Source organism: Puma concolor, chromosome C2 (assembly GCF_028749965.1).
Source record: "Puma concolor isolate L17-30 chromosome C2, mPumCon1.1.hap2, whole genome shotgun sequence".
In the NCBI taxonomy this organism is placed as follows: domain Eukaryota; kingdom Metazoa; phylum Chordata; class Mammalia; order Carnivora; family Felidae; genus Puma; species Puma concolor.
The window spans coordinates 435,677-459,131 of NC_141675.1; the positions used below are offsets into that span (position 1 = coordinate 435,677).

General features: G+C 36.5%; 1 protein-coding gene across 7 annotated transcripts in view; it reads right to left on the minus strand.

The window, feature by feature from the left end:
- TOPAZ1 (testis and ovary specific TOPAZ 1) overlaps window positions 1-23,455 on the minus strand; it is a 94,254-nt gene that overhangs the window by 46,842 nt on the left and 23,957 nt on the right. For 6 of the 7 annotated variants that reach the window (XM_086720270.1, XM_086720273.1, XM_086720272.1 and 3 more), the window contains 5 exons: window positions 16,608-16,672; window positions 12,524-12,660; window positions 11,042-11,127; window positions 10,185-10,310; window positions 8,606-8,669 (listed from right to left, as the gene is read on the minus strand). In XM_086720270.1, the coding sequence (XP_086576396.1) occupies window positions 8,606-8,669; window positions 10,185-10,310; window positions 11,042-11,127; window positions 12,524-12,660; window positions 16,608-16,672 (478 nt within the window). The remainder of the gene's footprint in view (window positions 1-8,605; window positions 8,670-10,184; window positions 10,311-11,041; window positions 11,128-12,523; window positions 12,661-16,607; window positions 16,673-23,455) is intronic. The other variant, XM_086720271.1, reaches the window with a different exon arrangement.

Genomic DNA, 23,455 nt, shown 5'->3' on the forward strand with positions numbered 1-23,455 from the left:
GAGCAGTGGAGGGGCAGAGAGAGAAAGGGAGACACAGAATCAGAAGCAGGCTCCAGGCTTCGAGCTGTCAGCACAGGGCCCAATGCAGGGCTTGAACTCACAAACCATGAGATCATGACCTGAGCCAAAGTCAGACGCTTAACCAACTGAGCCCCAACCAACCCAGGCGCCCCACTATCTTCATTATTTTGAAGTGTACCGTTCAGTGGTATTAAATACATTCAAAACGTTCATCCATCTCCATGAAATTTTTTCATCTTATAAAACTGAAACTCTACACTCATTAAACGATAATTCTCCCTTTTCACCTCCTCCTAGCCCCCCACAACCACCACTCTACTTTTCGCCTCTATGATTTTGACTACTCGAACTACGTCACATAAATAGAATCACACAGTATTTGTCTCTTTGTGATGGACTGACTTCACTTAGCATAATGACCTCAAGGTTCATCCATCTATGTTGTAGCATGTGTTAGAATTTCCTTTTTTTAAGGCTGAATAATATTCTGTATGTATATATCACATTTTCCTAATCTATTAATCTGTCATGAATACTTGGGTTTCTTTACATTTTAGCTATTATAAATAATGCTGTTATGAACATGACTGTACAAGTATCTTTTGAGACCCTGCTGTTAGTTCTTTTGCGTATATACCTAGAAGAATTGCTGGGTCATATGGTAATTCTATTTTTAAGTTTCTGAAGAACTGCCATACTATTTTCTATAGTGTGTGTACTATTTTACATTCTCACCAACGGGGCACAAGATTTCCAATTTCTATATATCCTAACATTTTATTTGATAGTAACCACCCTAATGGGTGTGAGGTGGTGTCACATGTAGTTTTATGTGCCCTTCCCTAATGACGTTAAGCATCTTTTTACGTGCTTATTGGCCATTTGTACATCTTCTTGGGAAAAACGTATATTGAAGTACTTTACCTATTTTTCAATCAGGTTGCTTTTTTTTGCTGTTGAGTTTTAGGAGTTCTCTATATATTCTAGATACTAATCCATTGTTAGATATATGATTTGCCAATATCTTCTCCCATTCTGTGGGTTGCTGTTTTACTTTAGATACTGTATGTTAATGCACAAATTTTTAAAATTTTCATAAAGTCCAATTTGTTTATTTTTCTTTTGTTGTCTGTGTTTTTGGTGTCATACCTGAGAAATTGCTGTGAAACCAATACTGTGGAGCTTTTGCCCTTAAGACTTCCAAGAGCTTTATTTTTGTACATTTTGTACATTAAGGTCTTTGATCCATTTTGAATTAATTTTTGTATATAGTGTTAGGTAAGGGTTTAATTTTATTCTTTTGCATGTTGGATAGCCAGCATTCCCAGCAGCATTTGTTGAAAAAAACTATCCTTTCCCCATGAAGTAGTATTGGCACCACTGTCTAAAATCATTTGACCATATCCATGAGGGTTTATGTTTGGGCTTTCTATTCTATTCCATTGGTTTTATGTCTTTATGCCAGTACTACAGTTTTTGATTACTGTAGCTTTGTAGGAAGCTTTCAAGTCAGAAGTTTGATTCCTCAAGTTTTATTCTTTTTCAAGATTGCTCTTCGATATGTGGAATTTAGGAAACAAAACAGATGAACATAAGGGAAGGGAAAGAAAAATAAGATAAAAACAGAGAGGGAGGTAAACCATAAGAGACTCCTAAATAGAAAGAACAATCTGAGGGTCGCTGGAGGCGAGCTGTGTGGGGTGATGGGCTAAGTAGGTAATGGGTATTAACGAGGGCACTTGTTGGATTGAGCCCTGGGTGCTGTATATAAGTGATGAATCACTGGGTTCTACTCTGGAAATGAATACTACACCAGTAAATCAATACTATGTTAACTAACTTGAATTTGAATAATAAATTTAAAAAAAAACTTGAAAAAAATGAAAATAAAAAAATTGTTTTGGTATTCCTTATAATATATAGGTTTTTCTATTTCTGCAGACAAATGTCATTGGGATTTTGATAGGGACTGCACTGAATTTTAACAGTATTAAGTCTTCCAGTCTGTGAACATGGAATGTGTTTCCACTAGTTTAGGCCTTCTTTAATTTCTTTCAGCAATGCTTTGTAGATTTCATTAGACAAGGCTTTCACTTCCTTGGTTAACTCATAAATATTTTATTATTTTTGATGTTGTTGTAATTGAAATGTTTTTATAGTTTCCTTTTCAGATTGCTCAAAAATGCAACTGATTTTTGCATGTTGATTCTATATCCTACTTTGCTGAATTCATATTTTAGTTCTTATAGGGTTTTTTTTTTTTGGTGTCAAATTTTTAGTACTTCTACATATAAGATCATATCACTTGCAAGCAGAGATAATTTTACTTCTTCCTTTCCAAAATGGATGCATTTCATTTCCTTGCCTTGCCTAATTATTCTGGCTAGACTATGCTGAACAGAAGTGATGAAAGTAGGTATCCTTGCCTTTGTTCCTGATCTTAAGGGAAAGAGTTTTCAGTCTTTCACCATTGAACATGATATTTGCAATAGGTTTTTTATATACAGGTTTCCCTCATTCTCTGTAAGTTTGCTTTATCCACTTTACTTTTATGAAAGTCCTAGCTTAGTGTGCCTACCTTGTTTTATTGTACTTTGCTTTATTGTACTTTGCAGACACTGCATTTTTTTACACATTAAAGATTTGTGGGAACCCTACATCAAGTAAACCTATTGGCACAATTTTTCCGATAGCACTTGCTCATTTCATGTCTGTGTGTCACCTTTTGGTAATTCTTGAAATATTTCAAACTTTTTCATTATTACGTCTGTTGTGGTGACCTGTGATCAGTGTTTAGGACTAACGGAGGGCTTAGATGATGGTTAGAATTTTTTAGCAATAAAGTTTAACTAAGGTTCATATGCACATTGTTTTTTCCTATTACACACTTAACAGACTATAATATATAAATGTTATATTTACCAGGAAACAAAAAATTCATCTGACTTATTTTTTCTATATTCATTTTATTGCAGTGGTCTGGAACAGAACTCACAACATCTCTGAGGTATGCCTGTACCTATTTTCACTAACAGAGAAACCTAAAGAGGATTTTCACTTCTACAAAATGGTAACTCCTTCTCCACTTTATGTCACTTTGGCTTATGAAAGGTTTCCTAAGAACACTTTACTTTCAGATAGTGGGAGAAACTTATACAGCTTTTACATCAGTCTCCTCTTATTCCCAGTTTTTTGGAGTGTTTTTATCATGAAAGAATGTTGAATTTTACCACATGCTTTTTCTGCATCAATTGAAAGGAATATGTGGTTTTTCTCTTTCATTCTGTTAATGTGGTGTATTACTTTGATTTTGTATGTTGAACTATCCTTGCAATTCCAAGAATAAAATCCCACTTGGTCATGGTGTATAATCCTCTGAATGTGCTGCTGACTTTGGTCTGCTAGTATTCTGTTGAGGAATTTTTATCAGTTTCATAAAGGATACTGATTTGTAGTTTTCTTTAGTGTCTTTGCTTTGCTCGCTATCAAAATAATGACTAACTCAACCTCATAGAATGAGTAAGCACGTGTTCCCTCCTCTTCAACTTTCTGGGAAAGATTGAGAATAACTGCTATTGGTTCTTTTTTTTCTTTACACCTATTTATTTTGAGAGAGAGAGAGAGAAAGTGCACACGTGGAGAGAGAAGGAGAGGGAGACCGGGGATCCAAAGCGGGCTCTGTGCTGACAGCAGAGAGCTTGATGCACAGCTTGAACCGACAAACCACCAGATCATGACCTGAGCTGAAGTCAGCTGCTTAACTGACTGAGCCACCCAGGCATCCTGGTATTAGCTCTTTCCTAAATGTTTGGTAAAACTCACAAATGAAGCCATTGGGTGCAGGGATTATGTCAGGAGCCTTCTGATTACTGATTTAATCCCCTTACTAGTTATAGGTCTATTTGGATTTTGACATCACTTAGTCTTGGCAGGTTTTGGGTTTCTAGGAATTCGTTCATCTAGTTTTGTGCACAATTATTCATAGTATTCTTTTATAATTGTTTTTATTTTCTATAGAATCATTAATGTCTTTCAGTTTTTATTTTAGTAACTTGAATATTCCTTTTTTCTTAGTCAATCTAGCTAAAGGTTTGTTCATTTTGATGGTTTAAGAACCAACTTTCAGTTTCACTGATTTTTTCTCATTGTTTTTCTATTCTCTATTCCCTTTATCTCTGCTGTAAGTTTTATCATTTCCTTCCTTCTGCTAGCTTTGGGTTTAGTTTGTTTTTCTTTCTCTAGTTTCTTAAGTTGTAAAGGTAGGTTGTTGATTTAAGATCTTTCTTGTTTCTTAATGTAAGCCTTTAAAGCCTTAAACTTCCTTCTTAGCAGCACATTCACTGCATCCCATACGTTTTGGTATGTTCTGCTTCATCTTCATTTGTCTCTAAGTTTTTTCTAATTTCTCCTTTGATATACCTGTTCAACTTCCACCATTTTGTGAATTTTCCAGTTTTCCTTCTGTTACTGATTTCTAATTTTATCCTATTGTAGTCACAGAAGACACTTTGTGCAATATGTATCTTTCAAATCTGTTGAGACTTAATTTGTGGCCTTAACATATTGTCTATCCTGGAAAATGTCCTATGTGTTCACAAAAAGAATGTGTATGCTATTGTTATTGGGTAGAATATTCTGTATATGTCTGTTAGACCTATTTGGTATATTGTGTCAAGGGCTCTTTTATCAGGTTGCTCAATACATTATTGTGAATTGGATACTGAAATCTCTATTATTGGAAAACTGTCTTTAATTCTGTCAATTTTTGCTTTATAGATCTTGATGGTCTGTCTTTAGGTATATAAATGTTTATAACTATTATATCTTCTTACTATATTGAAACTTTTATTACTATATAATGTGTGAAATTAAGGTATACTCAGGTCTTTTCTGAGCCTTTCCCATGCATAGTCACTTTTTAGTTTTCTCCATAAATGGATACAGCAGTTGTTTTTGAATATCCTAGCCTCTAATTGTTCCTGTAAAGAAAAAAAGAGAAAATTGAAAGGGAGGATAAAAAAAAAGGTTGCTAGCTCTTTAAATCCTCTGGAAGTCACTAGCAGGAAGGAGAGGGGCTTGCAACAATGGGGAAAAGTGCAATAAGAGCTGCCCATCCCTTTGCACCTGTGATTAGAAGCAGCAATCAGCAATCTGAGTGTAGATCCCTGATAATTTGGGGGACAGCATCTTTCTTCCCCACTCTGGCTCTCACAAGCTGTGTGCAAACTGCTCCAGGAAGTCATGTGCAGCTGCCCATTAAATGGCTCTGATGAGGCATGGGCAGTTGTTACTGTGCTAAGAGCTGAAATGGACTGAAATTAACTCCAATTTATCCCTCAAGTCTTCTCATAGAAGTTGCAAACCTTCAATAGACTCTGGAGTTCTAAAACAGTTGTACCAGATTCTGCCAGTGCAGTTGTTATCTAGGTGGGAAGACAGATACACACACACACACACACACATCAAAGAAAGACAATGGCAGTGTTCTATAATAAAGGAGCATAAAGAGAACAACTAAATGTAATGACTGATCCTGATCTGGAGGGGAAAATGATGTAAGAACATTATGGGTTAACTGACAGAATTTGAATACAAATGTAGATTAGACAAAAGTATTGTACCCAATGTTAAATTTACTGAGTTGATAAATGTGCCATGGTTACATAAGAGGATATCCTGTTTTTAGGAAATATACACTGAAGTATTTAGGAGTAAAAAGCCATGATGCATGTAACCTACTTTTGGATGGTTCAGGGAAAAAAATGTTGTGTGTGCATGTATACCACACACATGCACACACATGCACATAAGGAGAGAAGGAGAGGGGGATAGAGAGAATGAGTGCAAACATTAAAGTAAGGATATGTGGGTATTCTTTGTATTATTTTAAGTTTTGCAACTTCCTGGAAATTTGAAATTATTTCTAAGTAAAACATTCAAAAATCGCTTCCAGAGAGAATTTTATGTGTAAAATCAAATATAAAATATATAAAAGAGGACCTATGGATAAATAGGGGATGAGGAGTCCTGCCCACTCGGTAACTTCCCCTGTGTACCAATGTAGGTTCTCTGTAGAGCCTGAGCAGTTAGACCTACACCTTATACCTGTGGTATTCGTTTCTCTTTCTAAAATGGTATCTAGTTATCCTAACCTCATTCATTAAATGAGTCTTCCCTTACCAAACTCTCTGGTCTTTCTAAATATTAAAATTCTTTATATGTCATATTGGTTTTATTCTATCTATTCTGTTCCACTGATCTAAGTTTCTGTTTTCACACCAAACATAATTTCCACAGGTTCTTACCAACTTTCATTCATTATAGGTCTTTATTTTTGTTCTCTGTATTTGTTGATTTTTATTTATTTGTTAATTATTATTATCTTTTTTACATTCTAATAAGCCAAGAGCTTTATTGATGCAGTAGGCACTTTACAATGAACCCAAGAGAGCCCCATCTTCCCAGGGATGTCTGTACAAATCCTGGAAGTTTTACTACTTCAAAAAAACAAGGCTCTGCCTTTTACCACAGCCCTTGGATCTGTACCTGCTCAGATAGTCCCTCCTCCATTTTAAATAGGCAGAGCACACACGGACACCTGGCCAAGATGCGCCAGCCACTCCAGCAGGCAGTTACAACATCAGTTCTGTGTTACTTGCGGACAAAGGCACAGACTATCAGATCCTACAAAGGATTTAAGAAACAGACGACTTCTCCCTCCACCTTGAAACTAAAATACACTTCAGCGGATGCATGTCCTGAAATAGTTTAGCTGGGAATTCCTAGGAAGATGGTCCAGTGTCAATCCCTTCTTCATCAGCCTGTGCATCCAAAATTCTTCTCAAGATAAGAGGAGTCCTTTTTTTTTTTCTTTTTAAAGTCTTTCTTGCTGTGAGAACTCATAATGGAGCCTAGTTCTCCTACTGCTAATGCCTTTTCATGCCATTGGGGTAACACTGCGCTGCTGTTTTCTGTGGGCTTCTCAAACCCTTTATAAATGTACTTGATTGGCAAGTCAATGCCATTTCTGTCCAGTGAATGCACAGCCTGCTCAATTGCTCTGCTCTTAAAATCTGTAAGTACTTTCAGCACCATGCTCTGGGACTGTTCCTTCACGGCCTGATTCTTGGTGTTGATGGGACAGTTCTGCAAGGCTGAACGGAATGCTCGAAGCACGCTCCCTTGCTGCAGAAGGCCATCCGCCTCACCAGGGTCCGGGCATGGTCTGGCCACCGCTGCCTCCTCCTGCTTGCCCAGGAACCTGTTCTCATCAAACTTGTCGATGTCCACCCAATGGAAGTTCTGGGCCGTGGCAGGGAGTCAGAGCCTGCCCAGCTGGCTCAGCTCCGGGTCCTGCCCCGGCTCTACACCGCTTGGCACTGGCTCAGGGGCAAGAAGCGGCTGCCAGGGGCCTCCTCCACCTCCTCCGTGCACAGACGCCGCCACCCATCCCTATATTTGTTGTTTTAAAACTAAATTCAAATATATTTCTCCTGATACACTAGATGTTTACACAATCAGAATTACAATTTTGGGAGTTTTCCTGTTTTTTTTTTTTTTTTTTTTTTCATGTCATCCACTTTTCTTCCACATTTCATGCTATGGAATTATTTCTGGAATATACATGTTCATTGACATCTAATCATGCAGCTTCTCCCATCAATGCCTGGGTGATGGGTACATTCTCTATATAGGCTCCTATTACTTCTCCCTTGCCTACTTCCTCCTTACTGTAAGAGTAAGTTCAGTCATAGCAGTTCCCTCAGACGCTTCCTTTAATCCTTGGGGAGATGATGTCACTCAGCAAAACAAATAATAAACTTGTCAGAAATTTTGTTTTTAACCAAACGAGATTTCAAGCTGATGAATATGCAGCTAACATGCTCTATTACCATGATACTATGTGGCTTGGGTGGCTGTGTCAGCGTGACAAATATAAATAAGCTTGGTCCCTTCCACTTGACACTCAAGGTGTAGTAGGGGGAGACGGTGACAGAGAATGGGATGAGGCAGTAGAGTCAGATAACGGCTGACAGAGGAGGTAATCCTATTTCCTGTGACTAAAACTTGCGAGATAAATAGGTCTTTGCTGTGGGGAAGACGGATGAAAGAAAGGCATCCCAGATAGACAGCAGGGACAGCAGTGGCTCTGATATTATAACACAGCCTGTCCTGCTTAGGGAACTGAACAGAACTCAGTATGGATGGTGCATCGGCCTCAAGGGGTAAGTGTTAAAAGAGAAGGATAAAGACGTAGGGAAGATCTAGTTTCTGAAACATCCCTTCAGAAAGATTTTAAGCCAATTATCTATGTTATATTTTTGTCTTACACACATACATAAAATTTCTATCTATATCATGCAATTTGGTTTTAGAAAATGATAGTGCTAGGTGGATTATAATTTTTTAGTAACCAAAATGCCATACTTATTTTTAATCATTTATAACACCAATAGAGCCACTCTAAGGCATTCAGTTTTCATACTTACAAGTATTGAATTTACTTTCAAACTGTAAGATACAATTGCACATTGCTTGAAATACTCACATTCCTGAATTTATAGTAATCATCCCTGTCTCATACCTGCACGTTGTAGCAAACACAGCTCGTTGATGCTTATATATTTCTTAAACACATCCATACAAACCTACAATGAAAAACATAACGTTACCTTTTTATATTTCATAAAGAAGACAAAATTTCAATCCTATCTTTCTGCTTATTCTCCAAGTGAACTTAAAGCAATGGAATAAAAAAACTGATGTTGGTTAACTCACAGATTTGAAATATATACTGAATTCACTATAAAAACTTAATTTTACAGATGTTCTGACAAAGAAATAGTCAAGGAAATAGCAAGATTAGCAAGCAATTGGGGAGGGAAGGAAATTCCTAAATATTCAAAATTAAAAAAAAACTTATTTAGGTCATTTAAAAAATAGCCATTTACTGACTCAAGGATAAACACACTGACCAATGGATTAGAACAAAGAGCCTAGAAACAGACCCACTCATATATAATTAGCTGATTTATGACACAGTGACCCTGAAGTGCAACAGGGGAAAAGGATGTTTTTTTTAAGTAAATGGTGTTGGCTTACAAAGGGATCCTCATGCGGAAAAAATATTTTTCTTGACCTTGTTTTCACATGAAAACCAAAAATCAATTCCAGGTGGCTTTGTGTTCTAAATGCCAAGATAAAACAACAGACCTTTTAAAGGAAAAAATATAAGAGAACATCTTCATGATCTTGGCAAAGATTTCTCCAACAGGATGCAAAAAGTTAACACCGTAAAAGGATCGACAGAATCGGACTACGTAGAAATTAACAAGTTCTGTTTACCAAAAGACACCTTAAGAGGGTGAAAAGGCAACCTTTACAGTAGTAAAAGTTATCTGCTATACACATACTCAATAAAGAACTTATACCCAAAATATATAAAGAATTCTTAAGGTATATAAGAAAAAGACAATCCCATAGAATATAGGCAAAATATTTAGAGATTTCCAAAAAGAGTGTATCCAAGTGTCCAATAATGATTTTGAAAGATGCTCAGCTTCGTAAGTCATCAAGGAAGACATCACTCCCCACTCACTAGAATGGCTAAAATTAAAATACCAAGAGCTGGTAACGCTATGAAGCAAGCTGAACTCTCAGACATTGCTGGTGAAAAAGTGTAATTGGGCAGACCACCTTGGAAATCTGTTTGGTACTATCAACTAACGTTGAATATATGCAGATCCTATGACTCAGCAATTCCAGTTTTAAGTATAACCCATCAGAAAGTACACATATGTTCACCAAGAGACACACGAAAGAACACTGATAACATCACTACTGTAATTCTCAAATTCAGAAATCCAATGAATCAAAAGTAATATTTATCAATAAAATAAATTTTGATATACTCACAAAATGGAATATTCAATATTACAATGAGAAAGAAATGTTTATAATTAAATAAAAAATATAGATGAATCTCAAAAATATTGAGCAAAAAGAAGCCAGGAACAAAAGAATACAGATTGGATGATTTATTTAAAGCACAAAACCAGACAAAGCTCATCTATGCTATTAGGGGTTAATGAAAATCTGACTTAAAACATATAACTGAGATAATCTGAAAACAATCTCTACTTCAAAGACTTTACATATTTTACCTTTTCATCCCCTTGCTCAGGCACATGAGCAAACTTGCATTGTGATCGCTCACAGCCACGTAATGTATTAAAATGAAATTTGCAGTATCTATGGGGTAGCATCAACCCTAGGGGCTTCTGGAACACCTAGAAAATTAAATAAATTTTCTTTCTGTGTTAATTGTAAAAAAATACCATAATCAGGTAAGAAAGCATTTGAAGGAACCAGAAATTATACCCAAAACTGCACCAAGACAAATTGCTTGCTGACTTGATAAAAAAATAAAACTCCCAACTTAATCTATATTTTCAAAAATAATGAAAAAAAAACAACTCAAAGTGGTTTGTCTGACTTTTTGCAATATTTTGAAAATACTCCATCAAAGTTACTACTGTTTTACTTTACATATTTTTAAAAGTTTTACATCCCCTCCCTTTCTCACATACTTGCCCTGTTTGCTTTTACAAAAAGTTAGTCCTATTTACAATATTTACCATATTTCAGATGCATTTATTTAGAACTCAGATTTTCCTTAGCTTTTCTGATTAACAGAAAGAGAAATGACAGATTCAAAATATATACAACAAACTTTTCCTATAAACAGCTTTAAATCACTAGTTTTCTCTTCTAGCACCAGGAACTATCCATCCTGTATTTTCTGTTTTGGATATCCCCTCTCCACCCCGCCTGCCCAGCCTTCTGCTTTCAACTTCTTACATTATATGTGAATATCCTCTGAGTTACTACTCATTTTCTGCTTCTCATCACCAAGTGTCATTCAAACTGTGTAAACGTCCAGAAGTGCTTAACAAATGATAGGGAAATACAACCAAAATATGTGCTTTGTAAGATTTTTTTTTTTAAATGGGGGACTTACCCCTACATTTTTTTCCCTCTTAAATATTTCACAAGTTTCAGGATTCTGCAGCTTTAAGAGAGAATGTTTTCCTGGAAATCTGAAATCTAGAAATGATTAAGAATCACATCAAATACCAATATGTTATAGCTTCTTCCCTTCATAACAATGAACAGATGACTACTACTATCTGCTTTAAAGTTTCACTTTGGACCACTCATACTCAGTTCACAGACTATGCTGCCATGTGTATTCCTGTGAAATTATTTACATCTTTGGTGCTCCTTAAGTATTTCGAGGCCTAACTGTAAAATTTTAAACTCATTTTAAGCTGAAGATACTTTCTTAAAAGCCTTAAAACAGCAGCACTGAACACTGCACTCAAATGACAGTCTCCATGTTAAACAAATATGATAGACAATTAAAATCTCTAAGTAAATTACTGACAAACCTAAGTGTTATGAAATGAACCCCACAAATTCATATGTTCAAGCCCTAAACCTCAGTGTGAGTTTATTTGAACATAGGGTCTTTTACAGAACTAATTAAGGTTAAATGGGGTCATAAGGAAGAGACCCTGAGCTGATGGAATTAATGCTCTTATAAGAGACAGCAGAGAGCTTGCTCTCTCTCCATGCACATGCACCAAGGAAAAGCCATGTGAGGACTTAGCAAGAAGGCAGCCATCTGTAAGCCAGGAAGAGAGCTAGAAACTAGACCCTGCCAGAACCCTGATCTTAAGACTTCTAGCCTCCAGAACCGTGTGAAATAAATTTCTGTTGTTTAGGCCATCTAGTCTGTGGTATTTTATTATGGCTGCCTGAGCTGACTAATATACCAGGCACCCTGTTCCTTAATGTTGGTCCTTTAAAATGAGAATTAGGACATCTGGAAATGTTTTTTTCTAAAGATATTTTATTTTTTTATTTTAAATAATTTCATTTTTCAGTTGGCAGCATTCAGACAGAATTTGGAAAAAGCTGAAGTTTCTGCTGCAGAGTTTTGCTGTAATTTCCATTACAAAATCGGTTAAGGCTTTTTAAGATAAAACACACAATCATCTGGACATGCTGCAGTCCTACACGACACCAGGAAGCACGAAGTCAACAACAGGAAGGGACAGTTAGGTGTGAGCTACACAAAGAAAATTTATTGTTTCCAAATTCATTCCTCAATCTAGCTTATTTTGTTCAAAAGCTTTATGGATTTTCAAAAAAACTAACACAAAATTTAAAATACATTATAATTCTAAAACATTCAACTAAAATATGAATATTTTAGGTATAACCTGAAATTTATTTGCACTACAACTATCACGTAAGTACAGATATTTAAGAAATTGTTCCATCAAAAGTATTAAGTAAAGGTATACAAACTTCCTAATTTTAACATATTCTAGGCTGGTTTTGATTTTTTTAACCTTTTTTGCTTTTGGTGAAAAAAATCTCCCACATAATTTCTATACTATCAAAGGCCAACATAATTATATTAAGAAAATAGTACCATTCATCCAGGGCTTCAGTAATATGTCTTCTTGATGAGCACTTAGATTCAAAGGTGGCACTGATAAGCACAGAGGTTTGGGGGCCAATGTTGATAACTGACATTCACCAACCATCTCTGAATTTTTAGGATCTCTGCTGTATGAGCAGAAAAAAACAGAATCAGAATTTAAATTTATTCTAAAACCTTTAAAGTAATGAGAATCGAGTGGAAACACAACCTAACACTATGTATATACTATATACCATGCTGTATACTGTTACCATACTATGATTCTTCATTATTTTCAGTAAGCGTTCCTGCCTTCTTACATAGAAAACCAATGGTTGTTGAATGGCCAGGGTAGAGGCAGGAGTAAGGTGGTTGGGTTAAAATTAGAGCAGAATACTTTTTAAAAAAATTAAAAAAAATTTTTTTTTTTTTAACGTTTATTTATTTTTAAGACAGAGAGAGAGCATGAACGGGGGAGAGTCAAAGAGAGGGAGACACAGAATCCGAAACAGGCTCCAGGCTCTGAGCTGTCAGCACAGAGCCCGACGCGGGGCTTGAACTCACTGACCGCGAGATCATGACCTGAGCCGAAGTCGGCCACCCAACCGACTGAGCCACCCAGGTGCCCCCAAAAAAATTTTTTTAACAATCTTTATTCACTTTTGAGAGACAGAGCGAGACAGAGCATGAGTGGGGGAGGGGCAGAGGGAGAGGGGCAGACACAGAATCCGAAGCATTCTCCAGGCTCTGAGCGATCAGCACAGAGCCCGACACAGGGCTCGAACCCATGAACCATGAGATCATGACCTGAGCCGAAGTTGGATGCTCAACTGACCAAGCCACCCAGCTGCCCTAGCAGAATACTTTTGATCATGCCAGACAAAATGTCCAAGGAGGCACTGTGCTGGCATTCTAACAGAAAAGATTATCCAATTATTCTATTGATAGTATAGTGAAAAAAGAATGAGTTATAAATTAATTCTTTGGGATAAGTATATTTAATAAATTTATACATGTACTTGAGAGCTTCCTTTGGGAAGAAGGTATAAAAAATTTACTGTCCTTGGTTGCTGATTTAAACAGTTTCAACTAGGGGCACCTGGGTGGCTCAGTCGGTTAAGCATCTGACTTTGGCTCAGGTCATGATATCACAGTTTGTGAGTTTGAGCCCTGTGCTGGGCTCTGGGCTGATAGCACAGAGCCTGGAACCCTTTTGGAGTTCTGTGTCTCCCTCTCTCTCTGCCCCTCCCCTGTTTACTCTCTCTCTCAAATATAAATAAATGTTAAAAAATAAACAAAAATAAACAGTTTCAACTCTATTTTAATATGTGAGATCCTATATAACCAATTTTAGAAAAACTTAAAAAGAGTTTGCTGGACAAAGCAGGAAAGAATATCCAATGGAATGAAGACAGTCTCTTCAGCAAGTGGTGCTGGGAAAACTGGACAGTGACATGCAGAAGAATGAACCTGGACCACTTTCTTACACCATACACAAAAATAAACTCAAAATGGATGAAAGACCTCAATGTAAGACAGGAAGCCATCAAAATCCTCGAGGAGAAAGCAGGCAAAAACCTCTTTTATCTTGGCCGCAGCAACTTCTTACTCAACACATCTCCGGAGTCAAGGGAAACAAAAGCAAAAATGAACTACTGGGACCTCATCAAAATAAAAAGCTTCTGTACAGTGAAGGAAACAATCACCAAAACTAAAAGTCAACCGACAGAATGGGAGAAGATATTTCCAAATGACATATCAGATAAAAGGCCAGTATCCAAAATCTATAAAGAACTCATCAAACTCAACACCCCCCCCAAAAAAAATCCAGTGAAGAAATGGGCAAAAGACTTGAACAGACACTTCTCCAAAGAAGACATCCAGATGCCCAAGCGACACGTGAAAAAATGCTCAACATCACTCATCATCAGGGAAATACAAATCAAAACCACAATGAGATACCACCTCACACCTGTCAGAATGGCTAACGTTAACAACTCAGGCAACAACAGATGTTGGCGAGGATGCGGAGAAAGAGGATCTCTTTTGCATTGTAGGTGGCAATGCAAGCTGGTGCAGCCACTCTGGAAAACAGTATGGAGGTTCCTCAAAAAACTAAAAATAGAACTACCCTATGACCCAGCAATTGCACTATTAGGCATTTATCCACGGGAGATGGGTGTGCTGTTTCGAAGGGACACATGCACCCCCATGTTTACAGCCGCACTATCAACAATAGCCAAAGTTACGGAAAGAGCCCAAATGTCCATCAATGGATGAATGGATAAAGAAGATGTGGTATATATATATACAATGGAGTGTTACTCGGCAATCAAAAAGAATGAAATCTTGCCATTTGCAACTACATGGATGGAACTGGGGAGTATTATGCTAAGTGAAATTAGTCAGTCAGAGAAAGACAAAAATCATATGACTTCACTCATATGAGGACTTTAAGAGACAAAACCGATGAACATAAGGGAAGGGAAACAAAAATAATATAAAAACAGGGAGGGGGACAAAACAGAAGAGACTCATAAATATGGAAAACAAACTGAGGGTTACTAGAGGGGTTGTGGGAGGGGGGATGGGCTAAATGGGTAAGGGGCACTAAGGAATCTACTTGAAATCATTGTTGCACTATATGCTAACTAATTTGGATGTAAATTTTTAAAAATAAAAAATTAAATTAAATTAAAATAAAATTAAAATCCCCCCCCCCCAAAAAAAAGAGTTTTCTGGAGTTTCACTTACCTAGAAAAAGAAGTAACTTAAGCAAGGGGGAGAGGAGGAAGTATCTCAAAGCTGACTAACAGACAACTAATAGATAAGGAAATCAGTTTTTTGGAGAAAGATCTCTCAGATAATATATTTTATCTTAAAAACAATTCTAACAAGCTTTTTCAGCTGGGGTTCCCTGTACCAGTGGAGAGTAAAAATAGAAAAGGGTCCCACACTTACAACAGTTGAAACTTACTAGCATTGACGGGGCTTAAAAATTACACAGAAAATAAAGATACTTCTCTTTCCAACTTGGGACATAATTAATATGTGCATTCAATAATAACCTCCCTCAAAACAAAAGCAATAACATACAATAAACAAATAAGAATTATGGAATTTTACAGATGGAAGAGATGATCTAGTAAAACTCTTTTTGTTTTTGATTGGATGACTGAAGCCAAGGGTAATGTAGTGACTTCAATGTCAACATTCCTGGTCATTATGGTAGATCCAAAATCATGATAAAACTCTGCAGGCTGCAATGACACTAGTTTGTAAGCAAAATGCTTTCAATAGAATAAAAAAGTTAAATTGTCATTTTTTCCTTTAAAAATTTTCAAATGGTCATGAATCGTACTGGGTTTCTGTGCCAATCTAATTCTTACCTAGCTTTTCCTTAATACAATGGTTCTCAAACTTGAACACATCTTAGGACTAGCTAAGGGGCGCTGTTGAAACACAGACTGATGGGCTCCATCTCCAGAGTTTCTGATTTAGCAAATCAGGGATGGGACCAAATAATTTGCATTTCTGACTCATTCCCAGATGCTGCTGCCACTACAAGAATCACACTTTGAAAACTACGTCTTAACATAAAAAGACTTGAACACATTTGTCACCTGATTTGAGTGTACCTTGCCTCAACAGCAAAATGGGAGTGCACGATGGTCAGGTGATCTCCAAGGTATCTTCCAACTCTAAGTTTTGTATTTGCATATATTCTAGTGAGTGTACTGTAACTTGCAGTACTCATGACCACAACCATGTCAGATACCTGCAAACTGCAATATTCATCTGATTTCAGCTGCTTTTACCTTCACAAATGTCATGTACACATTCTTTTTTCTTTTATCACTACTCTTTACTCCTTCCTTGAAAAATATTTTAATGGCTCAAAAATCTTTGTGACAGCTTTAAGGTAACTTACAGTATCGCTGACATCTGTGTGTACCTGATACACCAATTTAATAATACCCATATATGGCTTACGGCATAGTGGCCCAAGTACATAAAGCAGAGAATGAAAAACACACTCAAAATACAAATTATTTGACTATTTTAAAGTTACATAATTAAAAATGTTACAGACCTTTTGCAAACTTCAAAAATATTTTCTTTTTCTTCTTTAATAGTCACCTCTTCTGAAAATCTATGCTATAAGGAGATTATGGTTAAAAAGTACAAGTGAGTATCTCTGTATTCCATATTAAGCTGAGGCTTACCAGACATATTAGAATTTATTAGATGTTAATTAAACCACCACCTGATGGCCAACCAAAAACACAACTCTGTATTATTTAAAATAATGAATATTGACTTAAAAATTCCACTGTTGCTTAAGAAAAAAACTAATAGAAATAATATATTTTCTCAGCTTTTGACATCACTTTTAATTATACAGGCTGTCATTTAAAGTTATTATGAACAATTAAAGTTACATTTGTTTTCTTTCAGATAAAAAGCTTCAAATGATTTTTATTTTCAGATGGTATTTATGAACATAAATTTATTTTTCTCATTAGAAGTATCTATATGGGGTGCCTGGGTGGCTCAGTCGGTTAAGCATCGGACTTCAGCTCAGGTCATGATCTCGTGGTTCATGAGTTCAAGCCCTGTGTCAGGCTCTGTGCTGACAATTTGGAGCCTGGAGCCTGCTTTCAATTCTCTGTCTCCCTCTCTCTCTTCCCCTGCTGCTCGCACTCTGTCTCTCTTAAAAATAAATTTTAAAAAAATTAAAAAAGGAAGTATTTGTATGTATTTTATATATCACTATACTTAAAACATTTCACATTAGTGTTCTGGAATTGTGACTTTCCAATTATAAGAAAGTTCTAAATGCTTAAATATTAAACTTTTGAAAAAACAGGCAAGCACCAAGAAAACAAACCTCCAAATCACCTATCATTTGAGCAGAGATAACCATTTAATAGCTTACTTTATATCTTTCAAGTCTTTTCAATTTAAAAAAATTTTTTAATTATTAAACATTTTTCCAGTCTTATTGAGAATTAATTGATACATATTATGGTATAAGTTTAAAGCATACAGCATGATGGTTGGGTTTATATATATCGTCAGATCATTACAACTGGTTCAGCTAACATCCATCTTTTCACAGAGATACAGCAAAAAGAAGAAAACAAGAAAAAAATTTTCTCCTTGTGATGAGAACTCTGAAAATGTACTCTCTTAGCAACTATTCTTTTTTAAAGTACATAATCACACATTACATAATGATACACACTGCATATACTATTGTTACGAAGAAAATTAGAAAAATGAAGTGAGAAACATAAAACATCAACAAATACAAAAATATACCATGTTCCTGAATGAGATTAAAAAAAAATTTTTTTAAGTGTTTATTTATTTTTGACAGAGAGACAGACAGAGTGCGAGCTAAGGAGGGCAGAGAGAGAGGGAGACACAGAATCCGAAGCAGGCTCCAGGATTGGAGCTGTCAGCAGAGCCTGATGCAGGGCTCAAACCCACCAGCAGTGAGATCATGACCAGAGCTGAAGTCCGACACTCAACCAACTGAGCCACCCAGGGGCCCCCTGAATGAGATTATTAAATGTAAAGATGTTAGTTCTCCCTAAATTAATTCATACACTTTAAAAACTACTTTAGGGGCGCCTGGGTGGCACAGTCGGTTAAGCGTCCGACTTCAGCCAGGTCACGATCTCGCGGTCCGTGAGTTCGAGCCCCGCGTCAGGCTCTGGGCTGATGGCTCGGAGCCTGGAGCCTGTTTCCGATTCTGTGTCTCCCTCTCTCTGCCCCTCCCCCGTTCATGCTCTGTCTCTCTCTGTCCCAAAGATAAATAAAAAACGTTGAAAAAAAAATTAAAAAAAAAACAAAAACAAAAAAACTACTTTACATATGAGTTTAAAGAACTCTTAGGAAAATGTAAGAACAGCCAAAAAATATTTTAGATTTATAATACATTTCAGAATCTTTTAAAGTATGCGTTCCTTGTTTTATTTTTACTTTGCTTGCCATTTTTATTTTTCAAATAACTGACAATATGGTATCAGTAAAAGGACCTGGGCAATCAATGAAACAAAAGAGAAGGAATAGTTCCATACATAAAAATTTGAAAAATTTAAAGATAGCATTTGAAATTTGTGAAAAAATGATACAATAAATGGAAGTAGAACAACAGTCTAGCTAACTGGATAGAAAATAAGTTTGGTACCAACTCACCATATGTCAAAATACTTTTTAGGTTCATTAAAGATTTAAATACAAAAAATAACAGAAATAGCAAAAACAAAATAGAGGTATAATTTGGAGGGTGGAGAAAGACTAAGCATGATACCAGAAGCAGAAACCATAAATTATGATACCAACAGATGTGGATATAAATATGTTAGATATTTTCTTATGCTGGAGAATACAGAGCACACAAAAGCCATTTGTCAAAAAAAATTTTTTAAAGGTTACATTGTTTCTACCTTCTTTCTCCTAAGATAAATTTTAGATTCACATAGATAAAAAATTCAAACATAATAAAAAACAACAGAAAAAAACACCAGGAGGAAATACAGAAGAAAAATTTTAAATCTTGAAATGGGGAAGAGCTTCATTAGAATACCCAGTGCTGGGGCACCTGGGTGGCTCAGTCGGTTGGGCATCCGACTTCGGCTCAGGTCACGATCTCACGGTCCGTGAGTTCGAGCCCCGTGTCGGGCTCTGTGCTGACAGCTCAGAACCTGGAGCCTGTTTCAGATTCTGTATCTCCCTCTCTCTGACCTTCCCCCATTCATGCTCTGTCTCTCTCTGTCTCAAAAATGAATAAACGTTAAAAATTAAAAAAAAAAAAATACCCAGTGCTCATCACAAGAAGTGCCCTCCTTAATACCCATCACCCACTTAGCCCATTCCCCTGCCCACCTCCCCTCCAGTAACCCTCAGTTTGTTCTCTACAGCTAAAGACTGTTTTATGGTTTGCCTTTCTCTCTTTTCCCTCCTCCCCCCACCCAGGTTCATTTGTTTTGTTTCTTAAATTCCACATGAGTGAAATCATATGGTATTTGTCCTTCTATGATGGACTTATTTTGTTTAGTCTATTACTCTAGAGCTCCATCCATGTCATTTCAAATGGTAAGATTTCATTCTTTTTATGGCTGAGTAATATTCCATTGTATATATACACAACTTCCTTATCCATTCATCAGTCAATGGACATTTGGGTTCTTTCTATAATTTGGGTATTGCTGATAATGCTGCTATAAACATTGGAGTGCATGTATCCCTTCAAATCAGTATTTTTGTACCCTCTGGGTAAATACCTAGCAGTAAAATTGCTGGATCATAGTGTAGTTCTATTTTTAACGTTTTGAGGAACCTTCATACTGTTTTCCAGAGTGGCTGCACCAGTTTGCATTTCCACCAACAGCGTAAGAGGGTTCCCCTTTCTCTGAATCCTCGCCAACATCTGTTGTTTCTTGAGTTGTTAATTTTAGCCATTCTGACAGGTGTGAAGTGATATCTCATTTGTATTTCCCTGATGATGAGTGATGTAAGAATATATTTAATACATGAAAAGTTCCTACAACTAAAAAAATCAAAATCTCAGAAGAAAAATGGGCAAAGAACATAAAAAGGAAGTTCATAAAAAATGTAAATGGCCTTTAAATATACTAAAAGATGCCTAACTAGTCTCATAAGAAGAAAGCAAATTAAAACTAAAAGTCATTTGTAAAAATAGACAGATGGGACAAAATTTTAATACTGAGTTGGTTAGTGTGTGGGGAGAAAACTGGCATTCTTACCCAATGTTGCTGAATGTATAAATCACAGTCATCTTTATGTAGGCCAATCTGACAATTCTACTTCTAAGAATTAATCCAAAAATGCTTGCACATATACAAAATGCCTTATGTTCAAGGGTACATAATGCAGCAATATTTAAATTGCAAAAAATGGGAACAAAGCAAGTGTCCACCAACAGTGGAAGTTGTTGAATAGAGTATATCCATACAGTGGATAATTATACAATTAGAAAAACAGGGCATAATTACATACATTGAAAAGAAACAATCTCCATTATATATTTAGTTTAAAAAGCAAGATAAAGAATGGTATGCTACCGTTTGTATAAAAAGAATAAACAATACATCCACTTTGAGAAATGGCAGAGTATGTCTTATTGGGATAATCCTCTTGCAGTTAACAATTCTAAACCCTAGATAAAATATAAAAAAAAATCACTGGAAAGATATGAAAAGCAGGCAGAATCTGGAGCGAAGTCTACACTTGGAAAGAAGGAATAGTACTGACCAGCTCTTCTGCTTTCATGGTTTTATTCCTGAAGGCAGGCCCTAGTTGGAATCACCTGGGAAGGCCAAGAACTTGCCTTGCTGAAACAATGCACTGGAAGGCTAAATTTAGGACATAGTCAGAAACTGGGAAATAAGGATGAGAATCCAGGAAAGGAGAGAACCTAAGACAGGAAACCCTGAAATCTGGCTATACACTTGGTGCAAATCTCTCGCTGATCCTTGAACTGTATCTCTCTAAGGTTAGACTCCAAACAGCCCAGCTAAGGTTACAAGAACCGAAAAAATATTTAAACTAACTGCTACTGTGGAAGAGTAATCTGGAGGCTTAACTCACCTAGGTTAAAACCTAAACATACAATTACCATACAACCCAGCAAATACAGACTTGGGCATTGATCCCAGAGAAACTAAAAATTAGATTCACCAAAAACCTGTACACAAATGTTTATAGCAGCTTTATTTGAAATAGCCCAAAACTGGAGACAAGACAGTTGTCCTTCAATGAGTGAACAGCTTTTAAATAAATGGGAGTAACCCATCCCACGGAATACTGCTAAGCAATCAAAATGAATGAACTACTGATACATGCAACAAACTTGATGACTATCCAGAGCATTATGCTGGGTGAAAAAAACCCCAATCTGCAGTGGTTACGTACTATATCTAATTCCATTTATGTAATACACTTAAAAAAAATTTTTTTTTTTTTCAACGTTTTTTTTTTTTTTTTTTTATTTTTGGGACAGAGAGAGACAGAGCATGAACGGGGGAGGGGCAGAGAGAGAGGGAGACACAGAATCGGAAACAGGTTCCAGGCTCCGAGCCATCAGCCCAGAGCCCGACGCGGGGCTCGAACTCACGGACCGCGAGATCGTGACCTGGCTGAAGTCGGACGCCTAACCGACTGCGCCACCCAGGCGCCCCTTAAAAAAATTTTTTTAATGTTTATTTTTGAGAGTGAGCGAGCATGAGTGGGGGAGGGGCAGAGACAGAGAGAGAGAGGGAGACACAGAACCCGAAGCAGGCTCCAGGCTCTGAGCTGTCAGCACAGAGCTCGACACGGGGCTCAAATCCACGAACCGTGAGATCATGACCCGAGCTGAAGTCGGACGCTTAACCAACTGAGCCACCCAGGCGTCCCTGTAACATCTTGAAATGATAAAATTATAGCAATGAAGAACAGATTAGCAGTTGTCAAGGGTTAAGGAGAGGTTAGGGGGAGGCAGGGAAAAAGCAGGCATGGTTATAAAAGGGTAACATAAGGGATCCTTGTGGTGATGGAAGTGTTTTGTATCTCTGACTGTATTATAGTGTCAATATTCTGGTTGTGGTATTATACTAAAGCTTTGCAGTGTTACCATTGGGGGAAATTGGGTAAAGAGTACATGAGATTTCTGTTATTTCTTGCCACTACTGTGGTGAATCTATAACTATTTCAAAGTTAAAAGAAATGTGGGATCCTGCTAAGGCAGTATTTATGGATATGTTTATAGCACTAAATTGTCTCAGAAAATAAGTTTTAAATCAGTGACCCCAGTTGTAACCTTAAGAAACTACAAAAAGAGGGGTGCCTGGGTGGCTCAGTTGGTTAAGCCTCTGACTTAAGCTCAGGTCACGATTTCACGGTTTGTGAGTTCGAGCACCGTGTCAGGCTCTGTGCTGACAGCTCAGAGCCTGGAGCCTGCTTCGGATTCTGTGCCTCCCTCTCTCTCTGCCCCACCCCTGGCTTGCACTCTGATACTCTGTCTCTCAAAAATGAATAAACATTAAAAAAATTAAAAAAAAAAAGCAACTACAAAATGAATGGCAGATTAAATCCAAAGTAAGCAGAAAAAAGGAGAAAGTAATGATCAGCAGAAATCAGTAAAATAGAAAACAACAGAGCAACAGAGAAAAAAAATTAATAAAACCAAAGCTGGTTCTTTTCGAATAGTAACAAAAGTGATAATCTTCTAGTCAACCTCCAGCAAATCTACATCTATTTCAAAATACCAAAATTACAGAGATGGAAAACAGATTAATGGTTGGCTAAGGTTAGGAATGTTAGAGTTAGGGAGAAAAGTATAACCAAGGAATAACATAAGGGAGATATTTACAGTGATAGAATAATTCTTTACCTTGATTGCAGTGGTGGCTAAAAGAGTCTGCCCATTTAATAAAATACAGAGAGGTATATATACTATACGTTTAATATCAGATTCCTGCTTCTGGTATTGCATTTAAAGACGCAATCACAGGAAAAAACCAGGTGGAGGATACACAGGTCCTCTCTATACTACTTTTGCAACTTCCTGTGAATCTACAATTATTTCAAAATAAAAAAATTTTAAAACGGTATACTAGCATTTTAGCTATATGGGGTTCAAAACTAGAATTAAGTAATTCCTATCATGGTTAAATTTAAAAATTGTTACATACACAAGATAAAATAAAAGGTCACTGGAAAAGACAGAATATACATATACTTATTCCATGAATATTTATCCCATAAGTATTATATAAATATATACAAAATATCAGTAAGGAAGCATTTATAGAAATTCCAAGAAAACTATGTAAAAGGAGAAAAGTAGTAGGCCATACATATGTCCTAAAGTCAATCTATTTATCCCCTCAAATTCCTAAAATGTAAAGTGAGAGAGAGACAAAGTTT